The sequence below is a fragment of the Momordica charantia genome, unplaced genomic scaffold, assembly GCF_013281855.1.
Source record: "Momordica charantia cultivar OHB3-1 unplaced genomic scaffold, Mcharantia_2.0 BLBB01000139.1, whole genome shotgun sequence".
NCBI lineage: Eukaryota > Viridiplantae > Streptophyta > Magnoliopsida > Cucurbitales > Cucurbitaceae > Momordica > Momordica charantia.
Window position 1 is genome coordinate 14,046 of NW_028275295.1, and position 15,955 is coordinate 30,000.

General features: G+C 35.5%; 1 protein-coding gene across 1 annotated transcript; it reads left to right on the plus strand.

Moving 5' to 3' along the window:
- The first annotated feature begins 8,222 nt into the window (after positions 1-8,222).
- Positions 8,223-9,974, plus strand: LOC111023434 (cytochrome b6). Its single transcript, XM_022300866.2, is given in 2 exon segments — positions 8,223-9,700; positions 9,703-9,974. Coding segments are annotated over 2 exon segments (711 nt in total). The 5' UTR covers positions 8,223-9,036; the 3' UTR covers positions 9,750-9,974.
- Positions 9,975-15,955: the final 5,981 nt, after the last annotated feature.

Below are 15,955 nucleotides of genomic sequence, written 5' to 3' on the forward strand. Positions count from 1 at the left end.
TTCAATTGGTCTACAGTGTCATTGTAGAGAATCCCTGTCTTGTTTTCCACATTTTTTTTTTATTTCGTCCATTGGTATACACAAATTATCTTGCCATTTCTTCTTTTTTGTCTCATATCATATAACATATATAAAATATAATAAAAAGACTTATATACGTATGAAATAATAAATATGAAATCCGCCGTAAAGAAAAAAGAATATTTGTGGGGGCGGAAAGCGACATATTTTTTTTATAATAAAAAAGGGAATATCTACCGAATTGAACTGTTGTACATTTCAATTTGAATTAGGAATTCCGCGGACAATACAAGCGGTTATTAACTATATATACATTTGATGGTATGTAATACCATTATGTATTACAAATTACTATAAAGTAGGAGGGTTTTAAATGCGAGATCTAAAAACATATCTCTCCGTGGCACCGGTAGTAAGTACGATATGGTTCGGGTCTTTAGCGGGTCTATTAATAGAGATCAATCGTTTATTCCCAGATGCGTTGGTATTCCCATTTTTTTAATTCTAGTTATTGACTTGGGAAGGGGTGAAGAAGATTAGAAAAACAATCAAATATCTGTGACTAATCCCCTTCCCCTTCTTTTTTTTTAGAGTTTTTAGACTTAGAATAAGTTAGAAAAGAGAAACAATAAAAGTGTATTCAACCTCAGTCAAACTCGGACTCGGCGCCGGGGTCCAATTGAATTAATAAAAGAGTGAGAACGGAACGGAAATGAAAATGTGATGGCTAGGGCAACAATATCATACAAGATACTTAAATGAAAAACTGTACTGCGATTCTAAATTTAGAAATCATTGTATTACTATATTTGATTGCAACGAAATCTTTCATAATTTTATTTCGAGTTACCAACTTATCTTTTTTTCTTTCTTCTTTTCTTCATTTTGGATCGGAAAATGGAAGAGTTGCGTGAATCAAAAATCCAAGGGAGGTTCATGGCCAAGGGTAAAGATGCCCGAGTAACAGTTATTTTGGAATGTACTCGTTGTGTTCGAAACGGTGTTAATAAGGAATCAATGGGGGTTTCCAGATATATTACTCAAAAGAATAGACACAATACGCCTAGTCGGTTGGAATTGAGAAAATTCTGTCCCCGTTGTTACAAACATACGATTCATGGGGAGATAAAGAAATAGATCGAACCGATCGTCTGTGTGTCACCCTTTTCCAATCCAAGGAAGATGAAAAATTACATATATTAGACATATTTTAGATTTAAATATAAACAAACCAAATCCTATTTCTTAATTCTAAATCATTTTAGATCCGATCGAAATAGGATTTTCGGGATAAGGAATAAACAAACCATGGATAAATCCAAGCGACTCCTTCTTAAATCCAAACGATCTTTTCGTAGGCGTTTGCCCCCGATTCAATCGGGGGATCGAATTGATTATAGAAACATGAGTTTAATTAGTCGATTTATTAGTGAACAAGGAAAAATATTATCTAGACGGGTAAATAGATTGACCTTAAAACAGCAACGCTTAATTACTATTGCTATAAAACAAGCTCGTATTTTATCTTTGTTACCTTTTCTTAATAATGAGAAACAATTTGAAAGAAGCGAGTCGACCGCTAGAACTAGTGGTCTTAGAACCAGGAATAAATAGGCTTACTCTTCAATTGAATTTAAATTATAATCTAAACTCAACCGCAGATTGATGCTTTGTTCGAAAAATCCGAAAATCTGGATTTTTTTGTCGTGGCGTAAGAAAAAAACGAATAGGGGAAGAATAATAAATCTTTTTTTTATTGAACATATTTGCTCATTTTGACTACTTTATCATATTATCATATTTTATCATACTAATTTCTACTCTACCTTCTCGGAGTTCATTCTCCAGAGAACTCCATTTTAAGCATTCCGCTGGATTCTTTCCAATCTTCTTATTTTATAATCTCATTGGAAATCATATAAAGACAATTCCTATTTAATATAGCGATTTGGGCAAGTATTTTACGATTAAGAAGCAACTGACCCTTGTACATATTGTGTATGAATCTACTATAACTGTAGTATACCTTATTATATCGAATTACTGCATTTATTCGAGCGATCCACAAATGTCGAAAATTTCTTTTTTGCCTACCTCTATCCCGATAAGCTGAAGCCAAAGCTCTTATTTTCTGTTGAGTAATAGTTCGAGTAAGTATTGAATGAGCCCCTCGAAAGCTTGATGCAAATAAACGAATTTTTGTTCTACGTCTCCGAGCTATATATCCTCGTTTAATTCTAGTCATTGAATAAATGAAACTTTGATGAATAACTAATTGATTTCCTTTCTTTCAGTTATTCCTTTCTCCTTTCCTAGTCTATTAATAACAAAACGGATTTTTCCAATGTATAAAATAAAAATTCCAATGGCTTTTGCTACTATAACCTTCCCGACCACGATTTCTTTTTTTGTTCTAGTCACCTTAAAATACGAAATTGTATTGATACTAAGTATCAAAAAAAAAAAAACAAACATAGAGTAAATAAATAAAAATAGAAATGGATAAAGAAATAGTGGGTTCCTTCGTTTCTATGGTTACTTCTTAAACGGTGAGGTCCTCTCTATACACCGGAGCTCCTTCTTTTATTTCATCAATGTTATTGTTAACTTGTACAGTTCACCCTCTTTGGCTCTACCCATGAATTAACTAGTAATCGGTCTTTCACAACGAGATCCACCTATACAGTAACGGTATTTAATTATGAAGATTAGTTGGGTAGCTGACCCTCTTAGTCCGTTCTTGGAAGAATAAGGCCATAATCTTTCTGTTAAATAGGATTTCCTCTGCTTAATGGATAAGCATTTGTTACCAATGGGGAATTCTTTCTCATCTAAAATTGAAGTGATTGGATTTGCACCAATAGAAACCATAAATTTGATACACAATAAAAGGATATACTAAATCTTTTTTATTTATTTTTAGTTTTTAGGTAGTGAACGGAGTTCTTCCATTCATTCTATCCTATTCACTGGTACTGATCACTGATACGGGAAAAATTTTGTACTTTCTTTTGTCCCGGTCCATGGTCTGAACGAGTCGCACATACACCCTAGTACATGTTCCTCGACGCTGAGGGCATCCCCCAAGGGCGGGTGATTTGGTGACATTTCTGATTGGCTGTCTTGTGTTTCTAATAAGTTGTTTAATAGTTGGCATGTTGAATTGTATACATAATGAGTTGGTTTAGATCAATCCTAACCGGATGATTATGAATTACTTCTATATTCTATATTAATAGTATTAATAGTAATAGAAAATATTATATTAACCCCCGGTAAGAAGATAAAATATAAAATTTCGGATTTTTGCGTGAAATCCCTGCTATTTTTTATTCAACCGCTACAAGATCAACAATTCCATGAGCTTGGGCTTCTGTTGCTGACATAAAAACATCCCTTTCCATGTCTTCGGATACAACCCATAAGGGTTTGCCTGTTCTTTGTACATAAACCCTTGTGATGGTTTCGCGCAGCTTCAGTAGTTCTTCCGCTTCCAGGATAAATTCTCCCGTTTGTGCCTCATAAAAAGAACTAGCAGGTTGATGGATCATTACCCTGATGATTTAATAAAAGGTTTTCTCTATCTCGCATGATCGTGATGAGTCAAAGATAATAAGAAAAAAGATAGGATTAACAACCGTACAGGCATCCTTTGTGCATTGCATACGGCTCCACAATGGAATTCATTTTTACCTTCCATCGAAGGAATAGAAAATAGAGGATCTATCAGACCCAGAGCAGTAAATGATCCAATAACCACCCTTCCTTTTTTTTTTGTAATTTAAAAATACTATGATGGTTCCGTTGCTTTATTATTTCGTTTGTTATTCAGCAATCCCAAAGTTTCTTTTTTTTTTTCCTAGTTAAATTATAAAAAAAATATAAATAAATATTTCCTAGTCTTTCATAACGGAAATATTGTTAAGAGCCTTCCGTCGTGAAAACAAAAAAGTTTGTGACGCTGAAAGAGGCCTCCGATAAATCAGCTAAAATCGGAAATGCCTTTTATCTCATACTACTCTTTCGATACATAATCTAATGGTTTAGAAAAAAAAAAACAAGAAAAAAAATTCTCATATCGAATTCAAAGTGCCATGCTATTATTACTTAATATTCATATTTTATATGGCGAAGGCATAGTTTTCTTTTTTGTCTCAAAAAAAAAACTCATTGGCGCCGAGCGTGAGGGAATGCTAGACGTTTGGTAATTTCTCCTCCGACCAGAATAAAAGATCCCATTGAAGCGGCTAATCCCATGCATATTGTCTGTACATTTGTTCGCACAAATTGCATAGTATCATAAATAGCTACTCCGGGTATTACCCATCCACCGGGAGAGTTTATAAATAAATACAGATCTTTGGTATCATCCTCTATACTGAGATATACCATAAGACCAATAAGTTGATTCGAGATCTGGCTATCAACCTCTTGGCCTAAAAAAAGTAATCTTTCTCGATAAAGTCGGTTGATTAGGATAAAATTGTATCCCTTAAGAACCGTACGGGCACCTTTTGATGCATACGGTTCAAAAAAAATAGCGAAAAAAAGAATCAATGTTTAGATTCTATCCTTCTTTAGAGGACTCTTTCTAACTTCTAATGAAGGGGCTTTTTCTTCCCTTCCATTTTTCAAGAAAGGTGAGTTTTGTCCTTTGGCCCGCGGTCGTTTATCTATACTATAAATTTCAATAAATAAAAAACCAATTCATTAAATTTTTAATTTATCGAACTAACTTTTCATTGATGTATTGTTTCATCGAGATCAAATTTAAATTGCGATGTCATTTTCTTGTTCCCGAATGGTCTTCTTCAATTCTTTTAGGTTTATGCTCTACTCCGAGTAAAGATCTGCCCGATTTGGATTTGCACATATAGGACAAATGCCCCAATAGCATGTCTTTTTGCTACGACTTCTTTTTTTTTTCAATTTATTTCATGCTTTTAACCAAATATTCAACCAACGTATTCATCATATTACTCGATTGATTAAAAGTTTTATATCAATGCTATTTATAATTTATAAATAGAATATGATACAAGTAGTAATCATAGAATAGATAGATTACAAATTGAGTTTTTTCTAAGCGGAGCCTGGATACTTCATTTTTTTAGTACAACCAAGAAAACCATAAATTATTCTAATTGATAATATTAATCTGGATACCCCCCCCAAAAAATAGATCTAATTGCACTTCACGCTCCAAATTTTTGATAATTCAATCAATCCGTCTTGGGCGAAGAGAGGATATCTCGATCGGGGGAGAGAACGGGGAAATACCATATGACCCAATATATCTGACAAGTCGCACTATACGTCAACCCACGATGCATCTTCCTCTCCAGGATTTCGAAAAGGTACTTTTGGAACACCAATAGGCATTAAAGCAAAGAAAAAATAATTAAGTACTATAGCTCACTTTGATGTGGAAGCGTAACAACAGGTTTATTGTCTTAATAAATAAGATGGGCCTTTATCAGATTTTATCTTTTAGCATATTTTATACATAGACATATATTGAATAAGTTCATAAAAAAGGAAGACAAAATGAATGAATAAAGGAAAATTCTTGCGAATAAGTCTTTTGAATGATGAACAAATATGTATACATTCATTATTATAAAATAAGATCAATTCCCATCCACCATTGCGTATTGGTACTTATCGAGTATAGAATAGATCTGCTTCTTTTTGTTCCTACGAATAGAATAGAATTGTTCCATTATTACTAAAAGAATAGACCAAATATTAATCCTTTCGCCAAGATAATCCCCTCAAAAGGGGAGGTCCATAGCATAGTTTTTTTCAGTGCAATAAAGTTACATAGTGTCTATTTTTCGTTGATAAAGGGGTATTTCCATGGGTTTGCCTTGGTATCGTGTTCATACCGTTGTATTGAATGATCCCGGTCGTTTGCTTTCTGTTCATATAATGCATACAGCTCTAGTTGCTGGTTGGGCCGGTTCAATGGCCCTATACGAATTAGCAGTTTTTGATCCCTCCGATCCTGTTCTTGATCCAATGTGGAGACAAGGTATGTTCGTTATACCCTTCATGACTCGTTTAGGAATAACCAACTCATGGGGGGGTTGGAGTATCACAGGAGGGACTATAACGAATCCGGGTATTTGGAGTTACGAAGGTGTGGCCGGAGCACATATTGTGTTTTCTGGATTGTGCTTCTTAGCAGCTATTTGGCATTGGGTATATTGGGATCTAGAAATATTTTGTGATGAACGTACAGGAAAACCTTCTTTGGATTTGCCGAAGATTTTTGGAATTCATTTATTTCTCTCAGGGTTGGGTTGCTTTGGTTTTGGCGCATTTCATGTAACAGGATTGTATGGTCCGGGAATATGGGTATCCGATCCTTATGGATTAACCGGAAGGGTACAAGCTGTAAATCCTGCGTGGGGTGTCGAAGGGTTTGATCCTTTTGTTCCGGGCGGAATAGCCTCTCATCATATTGCAGCAGGTACATTGGGCATATTAGCGGGCCTATTCCATCTTAGTGTTCGTCCACCCCAACGTCTATACAAAGGATTACGTATGGGAAATATTGAAACCGTCCTTTCGAGTAGTATCGCTGCTGTCTTTTTTGCAGCTTTTGTTGTTGCTGGAACTATGTGGTATGGTTCAGCAACTACCCCGATTGAATTATTTGGGCCCACTCGTTATCAATGGGATCAGGGATACTTCCAGCAAGAAATATATCGAAGAGTTGGTGCCGGGCTAGCCGAAAATCAAAGTTTATCAGAAGCTTGGTCTAAAATTCCTGAAAAATTAGCTTTTTATGATTACATCGGTAATAATCCCGCAAAAGGTGGATTATTCCGAGCGGGTTCCATGGACAACGGGGATGGAATAGCTGTTGGGTGGTTAGGACACCCTATTTTTAGAGATAAAGAAGGGCGCGAACTTTTTGTACGCCGTATGCCGACTTTTTTTGAAACATTTCCGGTTGTTTTGGTAGACGGAGACGGAATTGTTAGAGCCGATGTTCCTTTTCGAAGAGCAGAATCGAAGTATAGTGTTGAACAGGTCGGTGTAACTGTTGAGTTCTATGGCGGTGAACTCAATGGAGTCAGTTATAGTGATCCTGCTACTGTGAAAAAATATGCTAGACGTGCTCAATTGGGTGAAATTTTTGAATTAGATCGTGCTACTTTGAAATCCGATGGGGTTTTTCGTAGCAGTCCAAGGGGTTGGTTTACTTTTGGGCATGCTTCGTTTGCTTTGCTCTTCTTCTTTGGACACATTTGGCATGGTGCTAGAACCTTGTTCAGAGATGTCTTTGCTGGGATTGACCCAGATTTGGATGCTCAAGTAGAATTTGGGGCATTCCAAAAACTTGGAGATCCAACTACAAGAAGAGTGGTTTGATACAAGATTGCTCTGTTACTTTTTGTCTTTATTTTTTGATTTGACATAGATAGGGTACCGGATAAATCTTGATTCGGATTGCTGACTTTTCATTTCTTTGACTCTTGTCTTGGTCTTTTTTTTTATCCGGAAAAAGATCTCAACTAACCAGGTATGGAAGCTATAATTGTAAACCGAAATCAAATCTATGGAAGCATTGGTTTATACATTCCTCTTAGTCTCGACTCTAGGAATAATTTTTTTCGCTATCTTTTTTCGCGAACCGCCTAAAGTTCCAACTAAAAAGGTGAAATGATTTCTCATTATCTCAATTGAAGTAATGAGCCTCACAATATTGTGAGGCTCATTACTTCAACTAGTCCCCGTGTTCCTCGAATGGATCTCTTAGTTGTTGAGAGGGTTGCCCAAAAGCAGTATATAAGGCATACCCCGTAAAACTTACAAGTAAACCAGATATAGAGATGGCAACTAGGGTTGCTGTTTCCATTATTATATAATTTCAAGACCACAATGGATCTATGATAAGATCATTTATTTACAACGGAATGGTATACAAAGTCAACAGATCTCACTGAATTAAAAAAAAAATATAGGATTATTTATGGCTACACAAACCGTTGAGGATAGTTCTAGATCTGGTCCAAGACGAACTATTGTAGGGGATTTATTGAAACCATTGAATTCGGAATATGGTAAAGTGGCTCCTGGGTGGGGAACTACGCCTTTGATGGGTGTCGCGATGGGTCTATTTGCGATATTCCTGTCTATTATTTTGGAGATTTATAATTCTTCCATTTTACTGGACGGAATTTCAATGAATTAGATTCGATTCACAAGAACCCCTAAATAACGTTTCAATAAAAAGTAAAGTATGTAGGTCTCCGCTTTTTAGCCCACTCTTTTTTGGTAGTTCGATCGTGGAATTTCTTTTTTTTTTATTTCCGGAATATGAGTGTGTGACTTGTTATAATTGATCCTATGGATACGACAGAGAAGAAGTCGGTCATCTTGATCAAGATGATTTTATCTCGTTGGATATTCAGTCTAGGCTAGTATCTGGAGCACAGAATATATGAAATAGATTACAAAATATTAGAACAAATATTAGAACTATGATTCATACTTATCAGACCTCGTGGCCGGACTTCGAAAAAAGAGTTAGAAGTGATAAATTCAAAAAATTTTATTCTTTCGTTTATACTTATTTTGGTTAAAGGATAAACGTTTCTTTGTCTTTTTTTTCATTATATTCAGTCATTGAATAAGTGATAATCCAAGGGTTCTTACTCAGGGAATTTTTGAACTTTTTTTTGGAAGGTTTTATTGAATCATCGTGGTTCTAGTATGAATCTAAGGTTTTAATTGATTCATAGGGTCTTAACAAGAGAATTCCTATCAATAATAAAGAAAACAAGAGTAAAGTCGCATTACACACAAATCAAAGAAAAAAATAGGTAAATAGAAGATTCAAGAGGCCCCTAATGATCAATATAAATACGAATGAGCCGACTTGATATTTGGGCATTATAACTACAAAGAAGACTTTTCGGATTTTGATTCTTTCGTATCTTCAGAGAAAAAATTGAATCATAGCATTAAGAAGTTTGAAACTTTTTAGTACACATATCCGTTATGAGCGGTATTTGGGTGTTTCTGTTTGAGCCGTACGAGACGAAATTCTCATATACGGTTCTCAGAGGGGGTTCCCCTTGGTTTACCTATCTCAATAAAGTGTATGATTGGTTCGAAGAACGTCTTGAAATTCAGGCGATTGCAGATGATATAACTAGCAAATACGTTCCTCCTCATGTCAACATATTTTATTGTCTAGGAGGAATTACGCTTACTTGTTTTTTAGTACAAGTAGCTACGGGGTTTGCTATGACTTTTTACTATCGTCCGACCGTTACTGAGGCTTTTGCTTCTGTTCAATATATAATGACGGAAGCTAACTTTGGTTGGTTAATCCGATCAGTTCATAGATGGTCGGCAAGTATGATGGTCTTAATGATGATCCTGCACGTATTTCGCGTGTATCTTACTGGTGGCTTTAAAAAACCTCGTGAATTGACTTGGGTTACTGGTGTGGTTCTGGCTGTATTGACCGCATCCTTTGGTGTAACTGGTTATTCCTTACCTCGGGACCAAATTGGTTATTGGGCAGTCAAAATTGTAACAGGTGTACCGGAAGCTATTCCAGTAATAGGGTCGCCTTTGGTAGAGTTATTACGCGGAAGTGCTAGTGTGGGACAGTCTACCTTGACTCGGTTTTATAGTTTACACACTTTTGTATTACCTCTTCTTACTGCCGTATTTATGTTAATGCACTTCCCAATGATACGTAAGCAAGGCATTTCTGGTCCTTTATAGAGAATAGAAATCATAGATTTGTAATCAGTTATTTATGATTACTCGGGGGAGGAAGAAGAGTATTTCATTGCTGCAAATATGGATTATTGAAAAATAATACATGTATTTGGATATTTCCCTTCAACTCCACGAAATTTTATTCGTTATTTTTCACTAATAGTTGAAGGGAATTCTTCGAAGAGAAAATGGATTATGGGAGTGTGTGACTTGAACTATTGATTGGGCCGTGTGGATATATGTCTTTTTATCTGCCACATTGGGATTCACAACCAAATGTGTCTTTGTTCCAACCACCGTGAAAGCTCCATACAGAGGGTAGGCTGGTTCGCTTGAAGAGAATCTTTTCTATGATCAGACTTGACCATGTCGTGCATGAACAGGCTCCGTAAGATCCAGTAGAATAGGTGATATATATGGCATAATCCAGATTATGTTTTATCTATTTCACTTACTTAATAGTATGAAAATGCATTCATTTCCTCTGCATTGACTCGATTTATTATACTATCGGAGTGAAACAAGGGATCTAAAGAAAAACATAGGCTAGACTCTATTAGTAACAAGTAAATCCTTTGTATGTAAAAAGTATCAATATTTTGGGGGGTTAAAGCCCAATCGCAAGGTCTGAGACGACCCAGAAAGCACTTGAACATGATCAACTTTGTAAGCCGACTTGGGTATTGAGCATTTGTCTGTAAGAACTGAATTCCTTGCAATGGATAGTTGTAACTCTGGAAAACGGAATCTGCTAAATTTTTTCTTACATTGAATCAATCATTTATATATGCTTGGATATTGATAAGATATCGATTTTTTATATGGATCTATTTGGTTCGTTTAATTTGTGCTCGAGCCGGATGATGAAAAATTATCATGTCCGGTTCCTTCGGGGGATGAATCCATAATAATTCACCTATCCTAATAACAAAAAAACCTGATTTGAATGATCCTGTATTAAGAGCTAAATTGGCTAAAGGTATGGGTCATAATTATTACGGAGAACCCGCATGGCCCAATGATCTTTTATATATTTTTCCAGTAGTAATTCTAGGTACTATTGCATGTAACGTGGGCTTAGCGGTTCTAGAACCATCAATGATTGGTGAACCCGCAGATCCATTTGCAACTCCTTTGGAAATATTGCCGGAATGGTATTTCTTTCCCGTATTTCAAATACTTCGTACAGTGCCAAATAAGTTATTGGGTGTTCTTTTAATGGTTTCCGTACCTGCGGGATTATTAACTGTACCATTTTTGGAGAATATCAATAAATTCCAAAATCCATTTCGTCGTCCAGTAGCGACGACCGTCTTTTTGATTGGTACCGCAGTAGCCCTTTGGTTGGGTATTGGAGCAACATTACCGATTGATAAATCCCTAACTTTAGGTCTTTTTTAAATTGATTCAATTGTGAAATAAATAAAATATCACGACGTGTGTATCTAGGGAATAGTTGCTTCAAAGTGAATTACCCCTAGATACACACATATTTAATTAAAATTTTTATTTATTTTGAGTATACGGATTCCGTTAAAGATTCAAACTAAATTTTCCTCTTTTTTTTCTAAAGTTTTTCTACAAAAAAAATCCAATGGATTTAAAATTTATGGAAAATTCTTTTCCATTTCGAGAATGTCTAATATATGTTTTACGTCTTCTATGCGAAAATGTTTCATTTTCATAAGTTCGTCTGGACTATTATTCAAAAGGTCAAATAATGTATGTATATTGGACCTTTTGAGGCAATTATAGATCCTAGGAGGCAATTCTGATTGGTCAATAAAAATATATTTTAATGCTATTTCTTTTTTCTTTTTCCTTAGTTTAGCCAATTTCTCATGAAAAGTAAAAAGGGGTAAAGTAACTTTCTGTTTATTGTTTTTTAAATGGAAGTTTTCTTCTTCCGCATGTAAAAAAGGAATAAATAAATCAATCAAATTCCGAGAGGCTTCATGAAGTGCTTCTTTAGGAGTTAAACTTCCATTGGTCCATATTTCGAGAAAAAGTATCTCTTGTTTTTCATTCCCATTTACATAAGAATGAATACTATGATTCGCATTTCGAACAGGCATGAATACAGCATCTATAGGATAACTTGCGTCTTGAAAATTATTTGGCGTTTGTATACGATATCCGCGATTCCTCTCGATCTTTAATTCAATACACAAATTAATTGGCTCCGTTAGGTTAGCTATATGCTGTGTATTATCAACTATTTCCACAGAAGGTGGTAAGATGATGTCTTGAGCAGTTACGCATCCAGGACCCTTGACACAAATAGACGCATCACGAGTTCCATACAGATTACTTCTCAATACAATTTCTTTCAAATTCATTAAAATTTCATGTACTGATTCTTGAATACCGACTATGGTAGAGTATTCATGTGGTATTTTTTCAGATTTTGCACGTGTGATACATGTTCCCTCTATTTCTCCAAGCAAAGCTTTTCGCATCGCAATGCCTATAGTATCGGCTTGACCCTTCATAAGTGGAGACAGAATAAAGCGTCCATAAGAAAGACGCTTACTGTCTGCTCTTGATTCAACACACTTCCACTTTAGTGTCCGAGTTGATACTCTTATTTTCTCCCGAACCATAGTAATATTTTTTTGATCAAATCATTGAATTATTTATTTCTCTTGAAATTTCTCTTCAATGTTTATTTTTACACACGTCGTTTTTTAGGGGGCCTACAGCCATTATGTGGCATAGGGGTTACATCCCGTATGAAACTTAAGAGTATACCGCTTCTACGAATAGCTCTTAATGCTGCATCTCTTCCGAGACCTGGGCCCTTTATCATGACTTCCGCTCGTTGCATACCCTGATCCACTACTGCCCGAATAGCATTTCCTGCTGCGGTTTGAGCGGCAAATGGTGTCCCTCTTCTTGTCCCTTTGAATCCACAAGTACCGGCGGAGGACCAAGAAATTACCCGACCCCGTACATCTGTAACAGTCACAATTGTATTGTTGAAACTTGCTTGAACATGAATAACGCCCTTTGGTATTCTACGCGTACTTTTACGCGAGCTAATACGTCCATTTCTACGTGAACCGATTCTTGGTATGGGTTTTGCCATATTTTATCATCTCATAAATCTAAGTCAGAGATATATGGATATATCCATGTCATGTCAAAACGGATCCTTTATTTATTTTTATGTGTATATCGTGGGTGGCCCTTAGGGGTCCTTTTTTTTATAAAGATTATCCTTGTCTTTGTTTATGTCTCGGATTGGAACAAATTACCATAATTCGTCTCCGCCTACGGATTAGTCGACATTTTTCACAAATTTTCCGAATGGAGGCCCTTATTTTCATATTTGTCATTCCTTACCTTAATTCCGAATCTACTTATTGGAAGAAAATAAGTTTCTTGAAATTTTCTATTTCGAATTGTATCCTTACAAAATAAAGAATATTGCAAGTGAAAAGACTACTTAACCTAATCATTCGAATCTTTGTTTCGTAGTCTATAAATTATACGCCCTCTGGTTCTGGTTGAATCTTACTGCAATTTTGACTCTATATGACATAGTATATGTATAAAACTATGTCGAATCCTTCCTGAAACGTAACCTAGAATTGGATCCCCATTATCTAAAAAAACCCAAAACATACCATTGGGAAGTGATTCAGTAATTAAACCTTCATAAATCCTTTTTTGTTTTGTTCTTTCATTCCAGCCCCTTCCAAAGTATCAATTAATGAAAGAGGAGTGATATTAGAAACCCAACTCTTCTCTCTTTTTTTACAAATAGGGAAGTTCTGTGTATAATTCGAATATCATAAAGATTACCATATATAACACAAAATTTCTCCACCGATTCCCTGTAGTCGAGCTTCTCGGTCTGTCATTATACCTCGAGAAGTAGAAAGAATTACAATGCCCATTCCGCCTAAAATTATAGGAATTCGTTGATAGTTAGAATAGATTCGTAGACCAGGTCGACTAATCCGTTTTAAATTTAAAATAGTTTTATATGGTCCTTTCCTATTTCTTCTATGTCGTAGGGTTAAAACCCAAAAATCCTTGTTGCTTTCCCGATGTTTCCTTACGTTTTCAATAAAACCTTCTCGTAAAAGTATTTTAACAATGTTTTCGGTGATGTTAGTAGATGGTATTCGAACCATTCCTTTTCTAGTCATGTCAGCATTGCGAATAGAGGTTATTATGTTAGCAATAGTGTCCTTACCCATGATAAACTAAAATTATTGGTTACTTTTAATTTTGATCTAATAAACATGCTTTTTTTATTAAATAGTTATGAATTTTTAAAGGTATATGCGTGATACACAATCTACTAATTAATTTCATTCAAATACTATAACTATCTCACAGTCTCATCTTATAATACTTCAGGTGCTAATGAAATTATTTTAGTGAAATTTAACTGTCTCAATTCTCGTGCAATCGCACCAAAAATTCGAGTTCCTTTGGGATTTCCTTCTTGATCAATAACAACCGCAGCATTGTCATCATATCGTATTATCATACCGTTTTCTCGTTTGAGTTCTTTACAAGTACGTACAATTACAGCTCTGATCACTTCTGATCTTTCTAGAGGTGTATTTGGGACGGCTTTCTTGATTACAGCAACAATAACGTCACCAATATGAGCATATCGTCGATTACTAGCCCCTATGATTCGAATACACATCAATTCTCGGGCTCCGCTGTTATCCGCTACATTCAAAAGGGTTTGAGGTTGAATCATATTTTTTTTTCATCTCTTCTGTCAATGCAAAGGGAAAAGTAAAAAAAAAAAGAAATATTGTTTGTCCAAGGTCTTAGTGTATACGAGTTCTTGAAAGTAAAGGAGCAATAACCAATTTCTTGTTTTCTCAAGAGGATTGGTATTGCTCCTTTATGATGAATAAAGTTTACATAAGTTTTTTTTTTAATTTCTACTTATCATAGTATAGTATAGGGTAGGGGGGCGGATGTAGCCAAGTGGATCAAGGCAGTGGATTGTGAATCCACCATGCGCGGGTTCAATTCCCGTCGTTCGCCCATAAAAAGAGTTAGTTAATATATAACTGATAAGATAAATACAGTGAATTTACCTCCTATTTTTTTTTTTTCATCTCAAACAAAGACCGCTTTCCTTTGTGATTCTACATTTCTATCGCGAAGTAATGAATTGGGTTCGTATAGGCATTTTAGACGCCCCTATTGACATAGCCTTTCTGGCTATATTTTCTGCTACTCCACCCATTTCATAAAGTATTCTACCTGGTTTAACAACAGCTACCCAATATCCGGGGGATCCTTTGCCTGAACCCATACGTGTTTCTGGAGGTCTTAGTGTAACGGGTTTGTCTGGAAATATACGTACCCATATTTTTCCGCCGCGTCGTGCATTTCGTGTCATTGCCCTTCGTCCCGCTTCGATTTGTCTAGATGTGATCCAACCGGGTTCAAGTGCCTGAATAGCGTATCTACCGAAGCAAATACGATTGCCTCGATAAGATAGTCCTTTCATTCTTCCTCTATGGTGTTTACGAAATTTAGTTCTTTTGGGGTTATAGTTGATGGTTGTTTCTCAATTCCATCTCTACTACAGAACCGGACATGAGAGTTTCTTCTCATCCAGCTCCTCGCGAATGAAACGATTCAAAAAAATATACATGTATTTACTGAATAATAGATTGAATCATGAGATTCTTTGAGATTCCATTTAATCTATTAGAAATTTGTATATCCTCTTTTTATTTTGATAGAAAACTAAACTGTTTATAGATTCTAGAATAATAGAATAATTTTTTTTTATCTATTATTATATTTGATCCACCAAAATTTATAAATCTAATAAAATGAAACGTTCGCGGGCGAATATTTACTCTTTTTATATGTGTTTCGGTTCTCGGGTTAGTTAGCCCATGAACCGACCGCTCATAATAAATGGATTGGTCTTCGGTTCCTTCCGCCATCCTACCCAATGAATTATTAGGATTCGTTTTCAATAGAATATTATGTATTCACGGGTTCCCTCGTTCCCATCGCCTCTCGATTAATGGTTAGGTCTTAATTCTATAATGGAGCCCTTAATAAAATTTGTTCTTGAGTCAATATTCTCAGTCTTTATTGTCTCGGGGCTCTTGACTTTTTTGTTCTATGAACAGATTCATCTAATTATGAATCCATCAGTCTTGATGCTTTATTACACTACCTT